We start from the raw sequence: 15,173 nt of genomic DNA on the forward strand, positions 1-15,173 counted from the left end.
TGTGCAGGATTATTCCATACAGGACATTTACTAGTGCTTTGACCAGTCTTGCTCTAAATGTCCTAAGTGGTGGAGCTTCCACTCCTACCCTTCGGAGATCTTTCCACTGCCAGGAAGCTTTCTTAATTTGAGCCCGTTGTTCCTAGTTCTACACCCTGATTACCACCTTATATAATTCATCTTCCTGCCTAGCATTCATACCCTTCAAAAATGTGCAGGTGGTTATTGTATTCCCCAATCTTTCCCCGCACCCCTAACAACCCGGTCAGCTAATGTTTAGCCAAACTATATAAATTTGCTAAAGTGAGTTTAATTGTTCCTTGGTCCTCATAAATTGATTGCTGTTGCTCCTCTCTCAACTCCAGCAGGTTTGTGTGTGTGTCTTTCTAATAATTTCAGTGGCCAGCATTGAAAGGTTTATAATGGTTAGTTTTCCCACTCCATAAGATATTGAATCTTTTCAATTTCCGCTGCAACATATGTCTTTTTTTAAAAGCTATATACAAATTTCTGTGTAAAACTAAACTGTAAAAAAATAGATTGCAGGTTCAGTTAAATACAAAGCTGCTGCTTATGCAAATTTGCAAAGAATGTACAAGGACCCTCAGGTTTTGTGAAGCTCATCTCACACTTGCCAGTTGTTTACATCCCTACATGTTCATGAATTCTGCATCAGTTGCAGAATTTATTTATTTATTTATTAACAGAACACAAGTTGAGTGGTGATATTCAACAGTCTGCAGACAGTCCTGTAGTCCATCAGAGGGCACTGCAGTAACCCCAGGAGATTCTGCCATGAAAGGCATTAGGACTTACTTCTTCGTCATAGTACATGGTTCTGGCAGAAATTAAAAGAATGCTCATTAGTAACCTCACTTTTCTTTCCAAAAGGATGCCAGTTATGTCACTTTGTGCATACACGAGATCCGATAGCTCTGGAAAGTCACATAGTCAATCAGAATAGCTACAAGACTAAATGATAATAAACTTCTATAATGCTGGGTGTAATATACAGCAATCGATGTGGCTTTCCCTCCTGTGGGTGAAAATGGTCATAAACCTTGATTTACAAGACATTGCAACAAGAATATAAATGCAAACACACAAGCTTTTTCTCCAGCTAGTTCTCCTGCAGGGTTAAAGGAATACACATGTTTATAAGCCCAGAGCATGCCCTTCACTGGATTTTGCAGCATATGGTGCTGATGAAGTGCTCAGTGATCCTAAAATGACCATACTCTGGAGACAATCTTCAAATTTCTAAGGCCCTGCAATAGCCATGGAGAAGAACTCAGTCAGCTCAGAACTCCATATTACTACAGAACAATCTATATATACCACTCACCGCCAGCTTTATCGGAACTCCATCTAGGGATACACATGCTAGATGGACAAACTCTATATCTTTTCTAGGTTTGGGAAGGGAGAAGCTCCTATATTTAAGGTTGGATGCAAGGGCCACAGTTGCAGCACCTCTCCTTGCTTCAGCCTTGTCCCAGCCTGAGACATTTTAGATAAACACTGCACATGGGGCTCCTGTTTCTGTACCAGTACTGCACTGCTCCAGCAATTGTAAAGCAACCATAAGCTGGCATAACCAGCCAGCTGAGCGTAGCAAAGCAGCCTGACACACACTCCTGAATGTGGAAGTGTGGTCAAGTAGATGGTGCAGTAGAGACACAGAAGACCTGGGTTCTATTTCCTGCTCTACCACTAACCTACTGTGTGGCCTTAGGCAATTCACTTCACCTCCCTGTCCCTCTGTTTCCCCATCTGTAAAATTAGGATAATGATACTGCCCTCATTGGTAAAACACTTTGAGATCTGCTGAGGAAAAATGCTAGATAAGAGTCAGGTGGCATTATTAATGGAGATATAGTTTACGTTCAGAGAATGCATGAATATTTTCCTTGGACCAAATTCATCCCCTTATTTCAAGGGAGTTACAGTGCAGAGGAAATTGATCTCTTGTTCTTTGAGCCTGGTCTGCAAGGAGACTGTAATTGTTTCTATGATCATTGTAGCCCAAGTTGTGCTCTCAGTTACACCCGTGTAAATCTAGAGCAACCCCACCTGACTGGAGTTAGCCCAGATATCTAACAGTAGTTGGGGGCAGTCTTCAGTTCCCACTGTCGACAGAAAAGTGGGAGTTCATGTGTATCAGTCAGAGAAGTTTGGACCATGTGGCCACTACACTGCCTTCTTTTTTAGGAGAGTATCCAGGAAAGCTCATTGTTTAAGGCAGCACTCGAGCTCCACTCCATATGGATTTGCACTCTGCATGATGCTTTTCACTAACATTATGGGTTTGGGATGTTTTCCGGCGAAGCACGAGAGCCAGGTACAGATCAGCATGGCTGCAGCCGCTCCACCTCCCATGCAGTAATATGCCCAGCCAAGTCTGCAGGTTCCTGCAGAAGGAGAAAGAAGAGGCGAAATCAGGAGCCCAGTACATGTTGTAGTGCTGTGTCAGTCATGAAACAGCCCTGTATTATCTCTGCACCTCCCTGGCCTAGTGGGGAAAAGATGAGGGTGCAGCCTGGCGCATGGGGTACCTGGATAAACTTTTAATGAAATCATCTTTACATCCAAGGCCCTTTGTGATCTTTCAGACACTATGGAGCTGCTGACTCCTGCCATCCTTCACTTCCCACTCGTTAGATTTTCAAACAACTCCCTTTGTGCTTTCTCCCATGCTGCTTCTCAGATGAGCTTCCTGTACACACCCGCAAAGCCACGGCAGTGTTCCCCTCCAAATCTCGCCTTAAAACACTCCTCAGCAAACAAAACAAAAGCTCAGCAATGGTTTGGTCAGACCACTACCTACCATGCCAACTAATATCACCTCATTGTTTCCTTGTGCTCCCCGTCTCTCTGTTTGTAGCCGTCTCCTGTCTCTTGTCTTATATTAGAGTGTAAGCATCCTGGAGCCGGTACCCTCTTCCTGTAATTTGTTTGTCCATGATTGAGGTGCTTAGGTGCTCCCCAATACAAATAAATAATAATACATAATCTACCTGTTTATTGTCCTGCTTTCATCCTTTCCATGGTAAGACAAATCAGGGTTGATTTCAAGTATATAGAGCCTGATTTAAAATATATCTATCTCATAGAACTGGAGGGGACCTTGGAAGGTCATCGAGTCCAGTCTCCTGCCTTCACTAGCAAAACCAAGGTTGTTGGGGTTTTTTTTAGTCCCCACTATTTTAGTCCAGTTCTACACTTATTCCTAAAGTTAGTATTATTATTTATTTGTATTGAGTAGCATCTAGAGGCCACTGTGCTAGGAACTGTACACACATATAACAATGAAACGTCCCTGCCCCAAAGAGTTTATAATCTAAGCAGAGAGCAGTAGATTTACACCAGAGTAAAGCTGGGGTAATTCCATGGTGAATCTGGTCCTATTTTTTTCAATGCATCTTTTCTTTTCTTTCTGTTTGTTTGTCTGGTTGATTGGTTAAAACTTTACTATTTTATACTTAAATCAAATCAGTGACAGAGCTGGCACCGCTTTTCCAATGGGAACCATGGCATCTGGTTGCCGTGAGCTGGGGAGACACTCAGGGCAAAAATCACACTGTGGCATCTGGTCACTTTGAGCGGGTGAGACAAGCTTGAGGCAAAAGTTAAACAGCAGCCAGGAGGAAAATCCAGGTCATTAACACAGTCAGTGGAGGCCTAGGGATTAGCTTCTCTTCTCAGATGCTCATGGCAAATTCTTATATCCTGCATTATGGACGGAACTCCCTCTGGGTTCTGCATGAGTGGATAGAGAGGAGCGGCCAAGTCAAGATCTGCTACATCGGTCTGAGTTGAGAATTTTGCCCTGAAAGCAGAACAAGTTCTAAGAAGAGGAAATAAATCCTCCAGTTTTGGTGCTGGAAATCCAAGTTCCACTAAGCAGACAGATCGCTATAAAGACATTTGATAAAGCTTCCACACCTGGTGTCACTGCTTTTGTACAACACCAGAGCAGCCCTAACTGCAAACCCCCAGCAGAAATTTCATCCAACAGAAAATTAGAGCACCAGCAACTGTGAGGCAAAGTTAAGTTGCATAAAATGATGATCAGGGAACTAATTTTTCTATTGAGGGAATTATGGCCTAGCCATTAGAAAGCCTTCAACACAAGCATGTATATGACAAGATCAGCCTCAATGCAGAGGGATGGGGAATAGGTGAGTCCCTGAAGCTCTTTCTCCTATTATTGCTCACTGTAGGCCAATGTACACAAATGCAAAGGAACCTGGTGTTGGTGAAGACAATTGTATTCATCGGGCTAGCCCCAAATGTAGTTTATTACCAGATATGGTACAGGCCATGCTCGTTTATAACATATGTGATATTATAACATGTTATAACATTGCCTGTGATACTATAAACCTCCAGGTTCCTGCCTTAATTCCAAATTAGATAGTAATATTCATCTGTCCTTGAGTTCCCTTCACCGACCAATCAGTATCCATGAATCCTGAGGTTGGATAGACAATCAGAAAGCTGAAGGGGAGGGGGGAGGGGGAGACAAAACATGGTCCAGGAATGGAGAGAATTGATACCATAGTGGCACTCGTGGTTGTGTGCTTTACCCAGTAATACCTTGTCATAATTTCAGTAGTTACTAGGGCAGACAGCTGAAAGCAACCGTAACTAACACGTGGCATATTAATTCACATTAGCACTCTACATTAGGTCTTTTGCATGCTGAGAGTAACTCATGTCCACACTGCAGTGCTGGCGTCAATGTCATATTAGCGGGAAGGAATGTAGTTCATGTTGAGGGAACATCTACAGCAGGTGACAATTACACTTTAGTATGAAAGATTTTACAATTTCTAGAGTCACCAAATTACACAAATTGGCCTTGGTTGTACACGCTGGCTGAAGCTAAATCCTTTGAAATGATGCCGTGTTGCTCAGTGGGCAAGACTCACTCCAAGGAACCCTCTTTTCAGTCATGTGCACTGCAGTACAATAAACTCTGCCAAATTCAGGGCCATGAAAAACGCGTCACAGACCGTGAAAGCTGGTCTCCCCTGCCTCGCCCTCTCCAGCCATGAAATCTGGTCTTTTGTGTGCTTTGACCCTATACTATACAGATTTCATGGGGGAGACCAGCATTTCTGAAATTGGAGTCCTGACCCAAAAGGGAGTTGCAGAAGGGTCACAAGGTTATTTTAGGATGGGCTGGTTACAGTAATTGCCACCCTTACTTCTCCGCTGCCTTCAGAGCTGGACAGCACAGAAGGAGGAGTAGCAGTACTGCAACCTCCACCACACACAATAACCTTGCAAAAAACACCCCACACACTCTGTTTTGGGTGAGCACCCCTACAATTCCAACACGGTGAAATTTCACATTTAAATAGCTGAAATCATGAAATGTAAGATTTTTTTAATCCCATGACCATGATATTGACCAAAATGGATGGTGAATTGGTAGGGCCCTAACAATAAGGTTTGCCTGTGTCATGCAGTCTCATAGTCATGAAGCCCAGCCACATGGAGCAATTGGACAAGCCAGGGAGAAAGGAATCTCAGTAGTCAAACACACAATGCCCTAGTTTAAGAAAGATCTGAGCTGGATTATTCACTCCCATCCAAAAAGCTGTTGTACTGGGTTGGGCAGATTGTTTTCCCCTTCAGGAAGCATGAAAGCATTGGAGCTGGCACAACAGAATTTGCAAAGATCCCTTAATAGGAAGGAGTGATCGTTGAACAGATCAGGCTGAAAATGAAGGACTCCACCACACAATTCACGTCCTGCACCACATTTCAAATCCTTCAAAGTGCGGGGCAGTTCAGAGCCGGAGTTTATGCCAATCTCTGATTTAAGGTAATCTGCTAAGGGACACCCTCCACCCGCCTGCTGCCTCTCTCCTGCTCAGTAGGCATCCAGTCAGTAAAGATGGCAAATGTCAGAATTAAAAGTAACATCTCTCCTAAACTGTTATCCCCTGCTTGTGAGCTAGGTATTATTATTATTATTATTATTATTATTGTGTGACCAATTCAGGCCCTCTGCTGTCAGACATCCTGCACTGCCTAGCCAAAAACAATTAAAAATCCACTACAAGGTATTATAATGCAAACACGGTGATCAAAAAGAGGCTTTAGCCAATGTACATCCCCATGGTTCAAGGGACAGATGTGCAGAGCTTCATGGGATTCTACGGATAATTTGCACTGATGAAGGAAAGTGCTGGCTTCTCTGCTTGAAAACAGCAAGCATTCAATAGAGGTCATCCTTCTAGGCTGGATTGTTATTGGCAAAAGCAGATCTATAAATACCTTGCACATTTTTTACTGTTCTTAGAGCTAGTCTCTGAACAAGGCAAGTAATGTGTAGTTTGATGTTCTCTGCACTGTTGTGCCAACGGTCAGCTTTGTTGATTTAATCCAGCAAACTGTGCTGCTATTTGAATATTCTTTGTGTAACTCAGGACTATGTCTAGCCCTGTTATTCTGTTGGACTGTGGTTTATTTCATATATTCATGTATCTGCATTGTTTACCCAGTTTGTTCAAGTCCTTCAGGAAGGATTGCTCCCCACAATTACTGAAAAATCTATCCTTGCACTACAGCGAGCCCAAGATTAGTTGTTTCAACATCCCTTTCTGAATCTGATCTATGGGCCCAGTCATACCTTTTTGCATAAAGATGTGCACAGGGGGAAAAAAGATGCACCAAAACAATGCAGCTCCATAGGGTATGGATCTGAGTATCCAGCCTAAGCTAAGTAAAGCTTAGCTGTGGAAGTGGTCTGGGCTCAGGGCCGGCTTTAGGAAGTGCGGGGCCCAATTCAAACATTTTCAGCGGGGCCCTGGCAGGGATGACTAAAAAAAAAAAAAAAAGCCTTTTGTTTCTTCCACGTATTATTTACTTTCCATAACTATATAAATAATACAATTATATATTATGTACATTGCATCATATATGCTGTTGATTGCTTATTAATGACCGCCATTTCATATGTGTGGGTTCCTGCCACTCCCTGCAGGTGTGCACATGTGTGGGTCCCAGCTGCTTCCTGCCCCCCTCATTGAAGCAGGTGTGCAGGGTTACTGCCCTGGGAACTGCAGGGCAGCAGTGGACATGAGGCTGGTTGGAGGCAGGGCAGGGGCTGACTGGAGGTAGGGTCTAGCTGCAGGCAGGGCAAGGGGTGCAGGGCTGGCTGGAGACAGTGGGGTGTGGGGTGGGCTGGCTTCAGGCAGGGCCGCAGGGGGATGCAGCAGGGGTTGAGAGGGCTGGAGACAGAGGAGTGCGGAACTGGCTAGCTTCAGGCAGGGGGGTGCATCAGGGATTGGCTGGAGACAGGGCAGGGGGTGCGGAGCTGGGTGTGGGTAGGGCAGGCAGGGTGTGCAGCGATGGTGCGGGCAGGGCTGTGTGTGGGGCTGGCTGGCTTTGCGCAGGGCCACAGAGGTGTGTGGCAGGGGTTGGCTGGAGACAGGGCAGGGGATTTGGCAGGGGCTGGCTGCAGGCATGGGGTGCAGACCTGGCTGCAGGCAGGGGGGGCAGGGCTGGTGTGAGCAGGGCAGGGAGTGCAGCAGAGGCAGCTGGAGCCCTTGCCCTTTAAAAAGCACCCAAGGCTCCCACTATCCCAGGGCTCTGGGGGTTATTTATAGGGCCTGGGGCTCCCCTGCTTCTACCCTCCCCCCTGGACCTTTTAAATAGCCGTAGGAGCCCTGGAGAATACATGGGGGCAGCGGGGGCTCCGGTGGCTATTTAAAGGACGGGATGGCAGAGGCAGCTGGAGCCCCGGCCCTTTAAATAGCCCCTGGAGCCCCTGCTATCCCAGGGCTTTAGAGGCTATTGAAAGGGCCCAGAGCTCCAGCCAGGAGAGCAGGGTGGCAGGTAGGGCTTGCGCTCTGGCCGGGAGAGCGGGGTTGCCGGGCGGCTTGCCACGCTCTGGCCAGGGCTCTAGCAGGGGCCGCGGCGGGGCTCGCCCCGCTCCAGCCGGGGCTCCGGCGGGGAGAGCGGGGCGGCGGGGCTCGCCCCGCTCCAGCCGGGGCTCCGGCCAGGAGAGCGGGGTTGCAGGGCGGCTTACCCAGCTCCGGCCGGGGCTCCAGCCAGGGCCGCGGGGCGGCTTGCCCTGCTCCGGCTGGGGCTCCAGCCGGGAGAGCGGGGCTGCGGGGCTTGCGGCGCTCCGGCCGGGGCTCCAGCTGGGAGAGCCGGGCTGTGGGGCAGCCGCACTCCCACTGGCGCTTTGGTCAGGGGAGCGGGGCCCTGGAAGACGTCGGAGCAGATCGCAGCCAGGGTAAGCAAAAAACATTTAAAAGGCGCTTAACGCGCGGGGCCCTCTTAGGCGCAGGGCCCAATTCCGGGGAATCGGCCTAAAGCCGGCCCTGTCTGGGCTCATAAAAGGATGAGCAAAAGTCTGCTGAATGTGCTTCTGATCTGACTGCCATCTGATGATCCAGCTATGCTGAGCAGTTGAGCAAGCAAAGCAAGGGTGCGCAGCACACAGGAGAGCTGCTGATGTGACTAGCCATGCAGGTTTCCCCAGTCGGGGCTACAACAGGTGGTGAAATAAAGCTCAGTGACACTCCCTTGATTAGCTCTGGACAAACACGACAAACATTGTCCACAAATATTCTTTTGCATTTTGAAATGAATTCCCCTTTGGCTGAGTCTCTGCTTATCAGGAATGCTTCAGCGAGTGATATTTTTGGCAGCGATGTTTATGGAGATGGTGAATTGTAAATGTTTCAAATTCCCAATCACCAGCATTCACACTAGCAACATGTTTCAAAGAGCTACATTCATCCAGTCGGGGAGCAAAATGGGCCCCTACCAATCAAAACAGCTTGCATGTGCCCATGAACAGATCACAGAGGAATAACAAAGACATCACATAAATTATGGGTTATGAGTTAGTTATTTGCCCACCTCTACTCAAGCTCCAACCATTAGATGAGGACACAAGACTGAATGCCCCAATCTCAGTCAGTCCTGATGTCACATGGACATTGGCACTGAGGTGGCACTCACATGTGATATGCAATTGTGCATGTATGTAAAGGCAGCAGATTCCCCCCCACCCCCAAAGAACATACACTTTAAGGCGCTACAGTGTATACACATCTGACCAAGTCTTTACCTCACTGATGTGCTCTTGCTCCATTGATGTGTGCGAGACTGCGCCTGGGAAGAGAACCACTTAGTGACCCTGCTCACAGCTACAGTCCTGTGCCTCCACTCAAGACAGACAAGTGTAACCCTCATCCACCCAGAGATTTGCCTCTGTGTTGTGAAAAGTGGGTGTATAAAACCTGCTGGAAGCAGCTTTAACCTATATACCATGGGCACCATTGTAACACTGTGATGGCATGTGGGACGCATGTGGGATAAAAGATTTTCCACCTCTTTCTGCCACACCTCCAGAGCATGTGACCCTCACATGTAAGCCCTTCTCCAGCTGTACGCCCACTCACAACTCGTGACAGGAACACAGGGAATCGTACCTGGTGTACAGGGCCAGCTCGAGATTTTTTGCAGCCCCAAGCAAGAAAAAAACAAAAACCTCCGAGAGCGCAACTGCCGAAGCAAAAAAAAAAAAAAAGTGGCCAAAATGCTGCCCCTGAAATTGTGCCGCCCCAAACACATGCTTGGTTTGCTGGTGCCTAGAGCGGGTCCTGCTGGTGTACCTCACCTTCTGTTTACTCTAGGTCCTGTTTCCTTGAGGCACATGGCACAGGTCAATTCGTTCCTGAAGTATTTTATCCTACAAGAGTGGGGGGAGGTGAAGGAGTTGTAAGAGAAAGAGAAAAGGTTTCCACAACAAATAAGCTTTTAAGCTAAGTCGGGAAGGGATAAAAAGCTCATCTTGTTCCTCTTTGATAGGTATCATTGCTAATAGGCTCTCACTGAGTCACTCCATTCGAGTGTTGAGATTTGCTGTGACAGGATCACTCATAAAAGTTATTAAATCATCACTCAGAGATGGGCCTGACATTTCAATCAGAGACTTTGCTTTTATTCCAAGTTGCAAATCTCATTGATTTGGAATGTGGCTATATTTCCTTAGATTCAGCAGTTCATTAGACTGCATTGTTAACATTAAGCGAACTAAGCCACTGACTGGCATTTTAATCTCTTGCTCATCTCTGGTTTTTATAAAAGTCCTTATCACCATGGTATCTAAGCACCAGACAGAATCAAGGATTGAAAGCGCAAATCACAGAAGTGTTTTCTTCTATCCCTTCCACCCTGCTCTGCCCAGTCATTAGTATATTCCTGTTCCCACAGGATTGAATTGGGATTAAAAGAAAGCCCTGGTAAAACCATCAAACTCTGCCCTCAAACCAATCCACAACCACCTGAAATGCCCCTGGTACTTGATAGTCGATATCTGAGTGTATCCAACTGCAACCTCCCTTCCAACTATGCTAGAAACCATCTTGTGCAAAACATTTTGCTGGCATCTGACAGCTACAATGAGCGTGTGCAATGAGTCCATACACGTGTTGGGATGGAGACCAACGGACACCCAAGACTTAAAAGTAAATTTAAATACTTTTGTAGCAAAAAAATAAATAAAATGCTGTTCCAAAAACAAGTCTGAGACCCTGGATTGTTAATAAGATTCATTAGTCATTCAGATACCACAGTGATGGGTATGGTATAGGGATAGATGGATGTCTAAGTTTAAAAACTAGAGTAGATGGGAATCTTCCATCAACATTTTTTTTCTTTTATGGAAAATAGAGTTTCCGGGAAGATTTCTGTTTTGCCAAAAAAAGCCCATTAGGAAAATCATAATGAAATATTTGTTTCTGATCAGGAGGACCCAAATTGAAACATTTTGGAAGTTTGAACTGAACTGAAACACTTCATTTCCAGTCAGTTCAACATGAATGTGTCCACCTGAGCTGTCGCCGGGCCTCACGGAAGGTATAGTTCTGCTGTCTCCTGCCCCAGACTGGATTATAACTCCCATAAGAAATTCTGAGAATTTCTATTTTTGACCAGCTGTACCTCAAACATCACAATTCAAATATTTTAAAGACAATTTTAAAAGCTTATTTACCTGTTGGGATCTGAATTCAGGCACTCTGGGTTCTGTGCGTTTCCCACAACATGTGATAAAATCATAAGCACCTAAGACCTGATCCAATGCCTATTAAAGTGAATGGGCCACTTTCCATTGACCTGAATGAGCTTTGGATTAGGGCCCTAAACAGGTCACCTATATAATTTCCTAAATGGATTTAGATGCTGCATTAGAGACATCAGCAGGCTTGCAGAGGCAGTACAAAACACAAGTCTTGGCAGGTAGATAAAGTAGGAATGCATTTTGAAATATTTTGTGTTACAATGTATTTAGTTGCAATGTTAGGTCTACACACACACACACACACACACATACACACACACACATTCTGTTAAGGACTTAAGAGTTTAGCTTGTTTTCCATTTTTTTTTTAAAAAAGGCTTAAATGCTAATATTTTAAAGGTGACAGGTAGGCCAGAGATAGTGGGCAGAGGAAGGATGGCCTCTGGGTAAAGCACTGGACTGGGCCTCAGAAGAGTTGGATTCAGTTCTCATCCTGCCTATAGTCTTCTTGCAGGACTGTGCATCTAGCTGCAGTTGGAATGTTTTTGGATTTCAGTTATCTAATCAGCGAGTGGATGGGCACCCCAGAAACATGGCTCTGGATCTGGTGGTTGGTGAACCACACAATCTCCTTAAAACTCTAACACAACCCTTTGGCACAGCCATTGCTGTGTGCTGTACAATAATGTTTTCCTAATAATGGGTACTCCTGGAGAAATTCTGTTCCACTGCACATGTGCAAAATTCATGTCTGGTGCAGAATTTTTTCTTTCTGCACAGAAAATACATTCTGCCAGAGAAGTGCCCTTCACCCACCTGAGGCTGCTGTGGTGCTAGAACAGACAGTAGCAGCTGACCAGCAGTAACAGTTGGCAACTAGCTGCATTAATCGCAGCACTCTGCCCACAGATCCAGGTACGGGATATGCGGAGAAGACAGATGGGGACACACAGGGCTGCTGAGGAGTCACAGACTGGTGTTCACAAGTGCTAGAGGGGGGACAGACTGGGGTGGGAGCTGAAGAGCTTGTGGGGTGACAGCATTGAGCCAGGGGCTGAATGGGAGAGAGCTTTAGGACCACATGGGAATGGAGGGTAGGAGGCTGCAGGACCACATGGGGACGGGGGGGTAGGAGGTGCAGGGACACACCGGGATGGGGGGGGACTGAATGGGAGAGGCTAGGGGTCTGTCAGGGTCATATGGGGGAGGTGCCACAACTCCCTCACAAATCCTCCCCCAACTCCCAAAAAAACTGTTCCAGACTTCTCCTACCTACACCCAATAACCTCTAGGTTCACTCCCAGATCCCTTCCCTCTCCCTCAGCTCCTCTGTTACCTCTGACTCCCCCAAGCCTTTGCACTGCTTCTGAGGGGAGCAGGAAATACATTTCTGTATTGCAGTTTAAATTAATTCCTCAAAGTTCTGTATTAATATGCCTAGGAAGAAATCTATTTGTCACAAAAAAAAACCCCAACATTTCCTGGATTTTTTTTTGTAATAAATTACCAAAATAATTGAAACTGGTATAATTACACTGTGTTGTTTTGACAAAATATGCAAAATTTTGCAGAATTTTAAAATATAGTGTGCAGAATTTTTAATTTTTTAGGGCAGAATTCACCCAGGAGTAATTGGGCCAGAGTCACCCATTATAGTGTACAGCAATTGAGTAGTACCCTTTAAATCAGAGGTGGGCAAACTTTTTGGCCTGAGGGCCACATGGCGGTTCTGAAAGTGTATGGAGGGATGGTGTAGTGTATTAAATTGCTCCCCATAGGAATGTGCTACTTATGGTTTACTGCTAATAGCTGCTAGTCCTGGTGCTCTGAGCAGCATGGTAAGGGGGCGGGGAGCGGGGGGGTTGGCTAAGGGGCACGGGGCTCCGAGGCGCAGTCAGGGGACAAGGAGCAGGGGACGGTTGGATGGGGCAGAGGTTCTGGTGGCAGGGGCGGTCACGGAGCGCGGGGGTTGGATAAGTGTGGGAGTCCTTGGAGACCTGTCAGGGGCAGGGGTGCGGATAGGGGTCGGGGCAGTCAGGGGACAGGGAACAGGGAAGATTGGATGGGGGTGGGGTCCCGGGGGGGCAGTTGGGGTGGGGGTCCTGGGAGGGGGAAGTCAGAGGACAAGGAGCAGGGGGGGGGGTTGGATGGGTCAGAGGTTCTGAAGAGGGCAGTCAGGAGGTGGGAAGTAGGAGGGAGCGGATATGAGGCGGGGGGGATTACAGCCTTCCCTAACCAGGGTGTAGTATATTAAATTGCTCCCCGTAGAAATGTGCTACTTATGAAGCACCAGGACTGGCAGCTGTACGTAAGTAGCACATTCCTACGGGGAGCAATTTAATACACTCCACCCAGTGGGTCACGCAGCCGTGCTGCCTAGCAGGAACTCACAGCCCCGCCGCCCAGAGCACTGACGGCACAGTGAGCTGAGGCTGTGGGGGAGGGGCCAGGGGCTAGCCTCTTCAGACAGGAGCTCACGGGCCGGGCAGGATGGTCCTGCGGGCTGGATGTGGCCCGCCGGCCGTCTTTGCCCACCTCTGCTTTAAATAGTTTGGGCGCCCTCTAGTGGGCTCCCTGTCTTCTATTGCAGAAGCCACCAGAGCGTAAGAGAGTAGTAATTTACACGCAATGCCAGGCATTTTGTGTGCGCTAACGGGATTGTCTATACTGGCAACTCGCTGTGTAGTCACGGCAGAGCTCTAAAAAAAACCACCTCCATGAGGGGCGTAGCTCCCAACACTGGGAGCATGGTTCCCAGCGTTGGTGCACTGTCTACACTAGCGTTTTACAGCGCTGAAACTTGCTGTTCTCGGGGGTGTTTTTTCACATCCCTGAGCAAGGAAGTTGCAGTGCTATAAAGTGCCAGTGTAGACAAGCCCTATGTTGGACCAAATTAATCTATGACCTTTGATGGAGTTACATGCCGGAGGAGACACCTTCTTTGTTAGAACTGCACATTCACTCCATCTGCTGGGAAAAGCTTCCTTCTTACCAGACCTACGTCAATGTAAGCCTGTTCCCAAGCCAGACCTAATTCGAAAGCATTTCCATAATGCTGTGCAGCTGGGTTTGGCATTCAGGTGATTCAGCTTGTCTCAAGGCAGTTCCCTTCAGTGCTGGGAGTTCTGATTTCATGACACGACACAAATACATTTTGCATTAGCAGTAGCAGCGGAGCTCAAAGGAGGCTGAAGGTCCCATCTGTTCAGAAAAGTGACTGTTGAATAAGTGCTTCAGCGTGTGCTGAAGTTTAAACATATTTTTCCATGCAGCCAAGCTAAATGATGGCAGGGTTAAGGAAGCTCTCCCCCGACAGCACTCAAGTACTAGTAATTTTAAAATGAAAAGCCAACGGCCTTGAGAGGAGTGACTGCCAGAAAGCACAGCAGAATGGCAATCAATGGGTGAGAGTAGGGGGACCGGCATATTTTGCCGGACTCTGGATACTACAGAGATAGGCACATTCCAAGCACTCGGCTAGGCAGAGACAAACAGGAAAGTCTCCTCCCTCCTCTCCCCAGAGAATGGAGGGTAAGTCAGTGGGAGAGCTGGATAAAAAGATGAAAGGGGAATTTTTAGAAAGATTTGAAGTTTTCAAACAGAACTGAATAGTTCAATAGTCACCTTCCCCACCCTCCTTTATTTTTTTTCATTTCCATTTTGCTGTTGAAAAAGGGAAAGAGGCAGGAAAAAGAGAAAACCCCAAACACTGTTTGTTTTTGAACAACAGGCCATTTTTCAAGTAAATCATTTGTGTTTTTTATATTTGAAAAATGGTGACCAGCTCTCATCAGGAGCATTCATGGGAGTTTGAACCCACTGAGTAGGGTCTGAAGACCATGCACAGGATCTCACAAAGGGCCACTGCCGTTTCATGCCAGTCTTTGGTGCATGCAGACGGATAACCTATCTTCAGCAATCATAATACATAACGCTTCAGAGGAAGATGAAAGATGCATCAAGCCAGTGGTGTATGAGTGTATATGGAAGATGGTACTTCTCTGGGATTCAATCTACACTCAGTCATCTGACACCCTGAAACATGAAACGTGATCCCTTTATTATCATATCTTGTAGTCTACAAATGCTATTAAAGAACATTAATTATCCATCTCAT

The 15,173-nt window shown here is 46.7% G+C and overlaps 1 protein-coding gene across 2 annotated transcripts in view; it reads right to left on the reverse strand.

The window, feature by feature from the left end:
• Window positions 1-2,201: 2,201 nt before the first annotated feature.
• Window positions 2,202-15,173, reverse strand: part of LHFPL1 (LHFPL tetraspan subfamily member 1) — a 43,296-nt gene continuing 30,324 nt past the window's right edge. For both annotated transcript variants that reach the window (XM_050966229.1, XM_050966228.1), the window contains one exon: window positions 2,202-2,411. In XM_050966229.1, coding sequence (XP_050822186.1) covers window positions 2,230-2,411 — 182 coding nt within the window. In that variant the 3' untranslated portion in view covers window positions 2,202-2,229. The remainder of the gene's footprint in view (window positions 2,412-15,173) is intronic.

This window comes from Gopherus flavomarginatus, chromosome 8 (genome assembly GCF_025201925.1).
Source record: "Gopherus flavomarginatus isolate rGopFla2 chromosome 8, rGopFla2.mat.asm, whole genome shotgun sequence".
NCBI lineage: Eukaryota > Metazoa > Chordata > Testudines > Testudinidae > Gopherus > Gopherus flavomarginatus.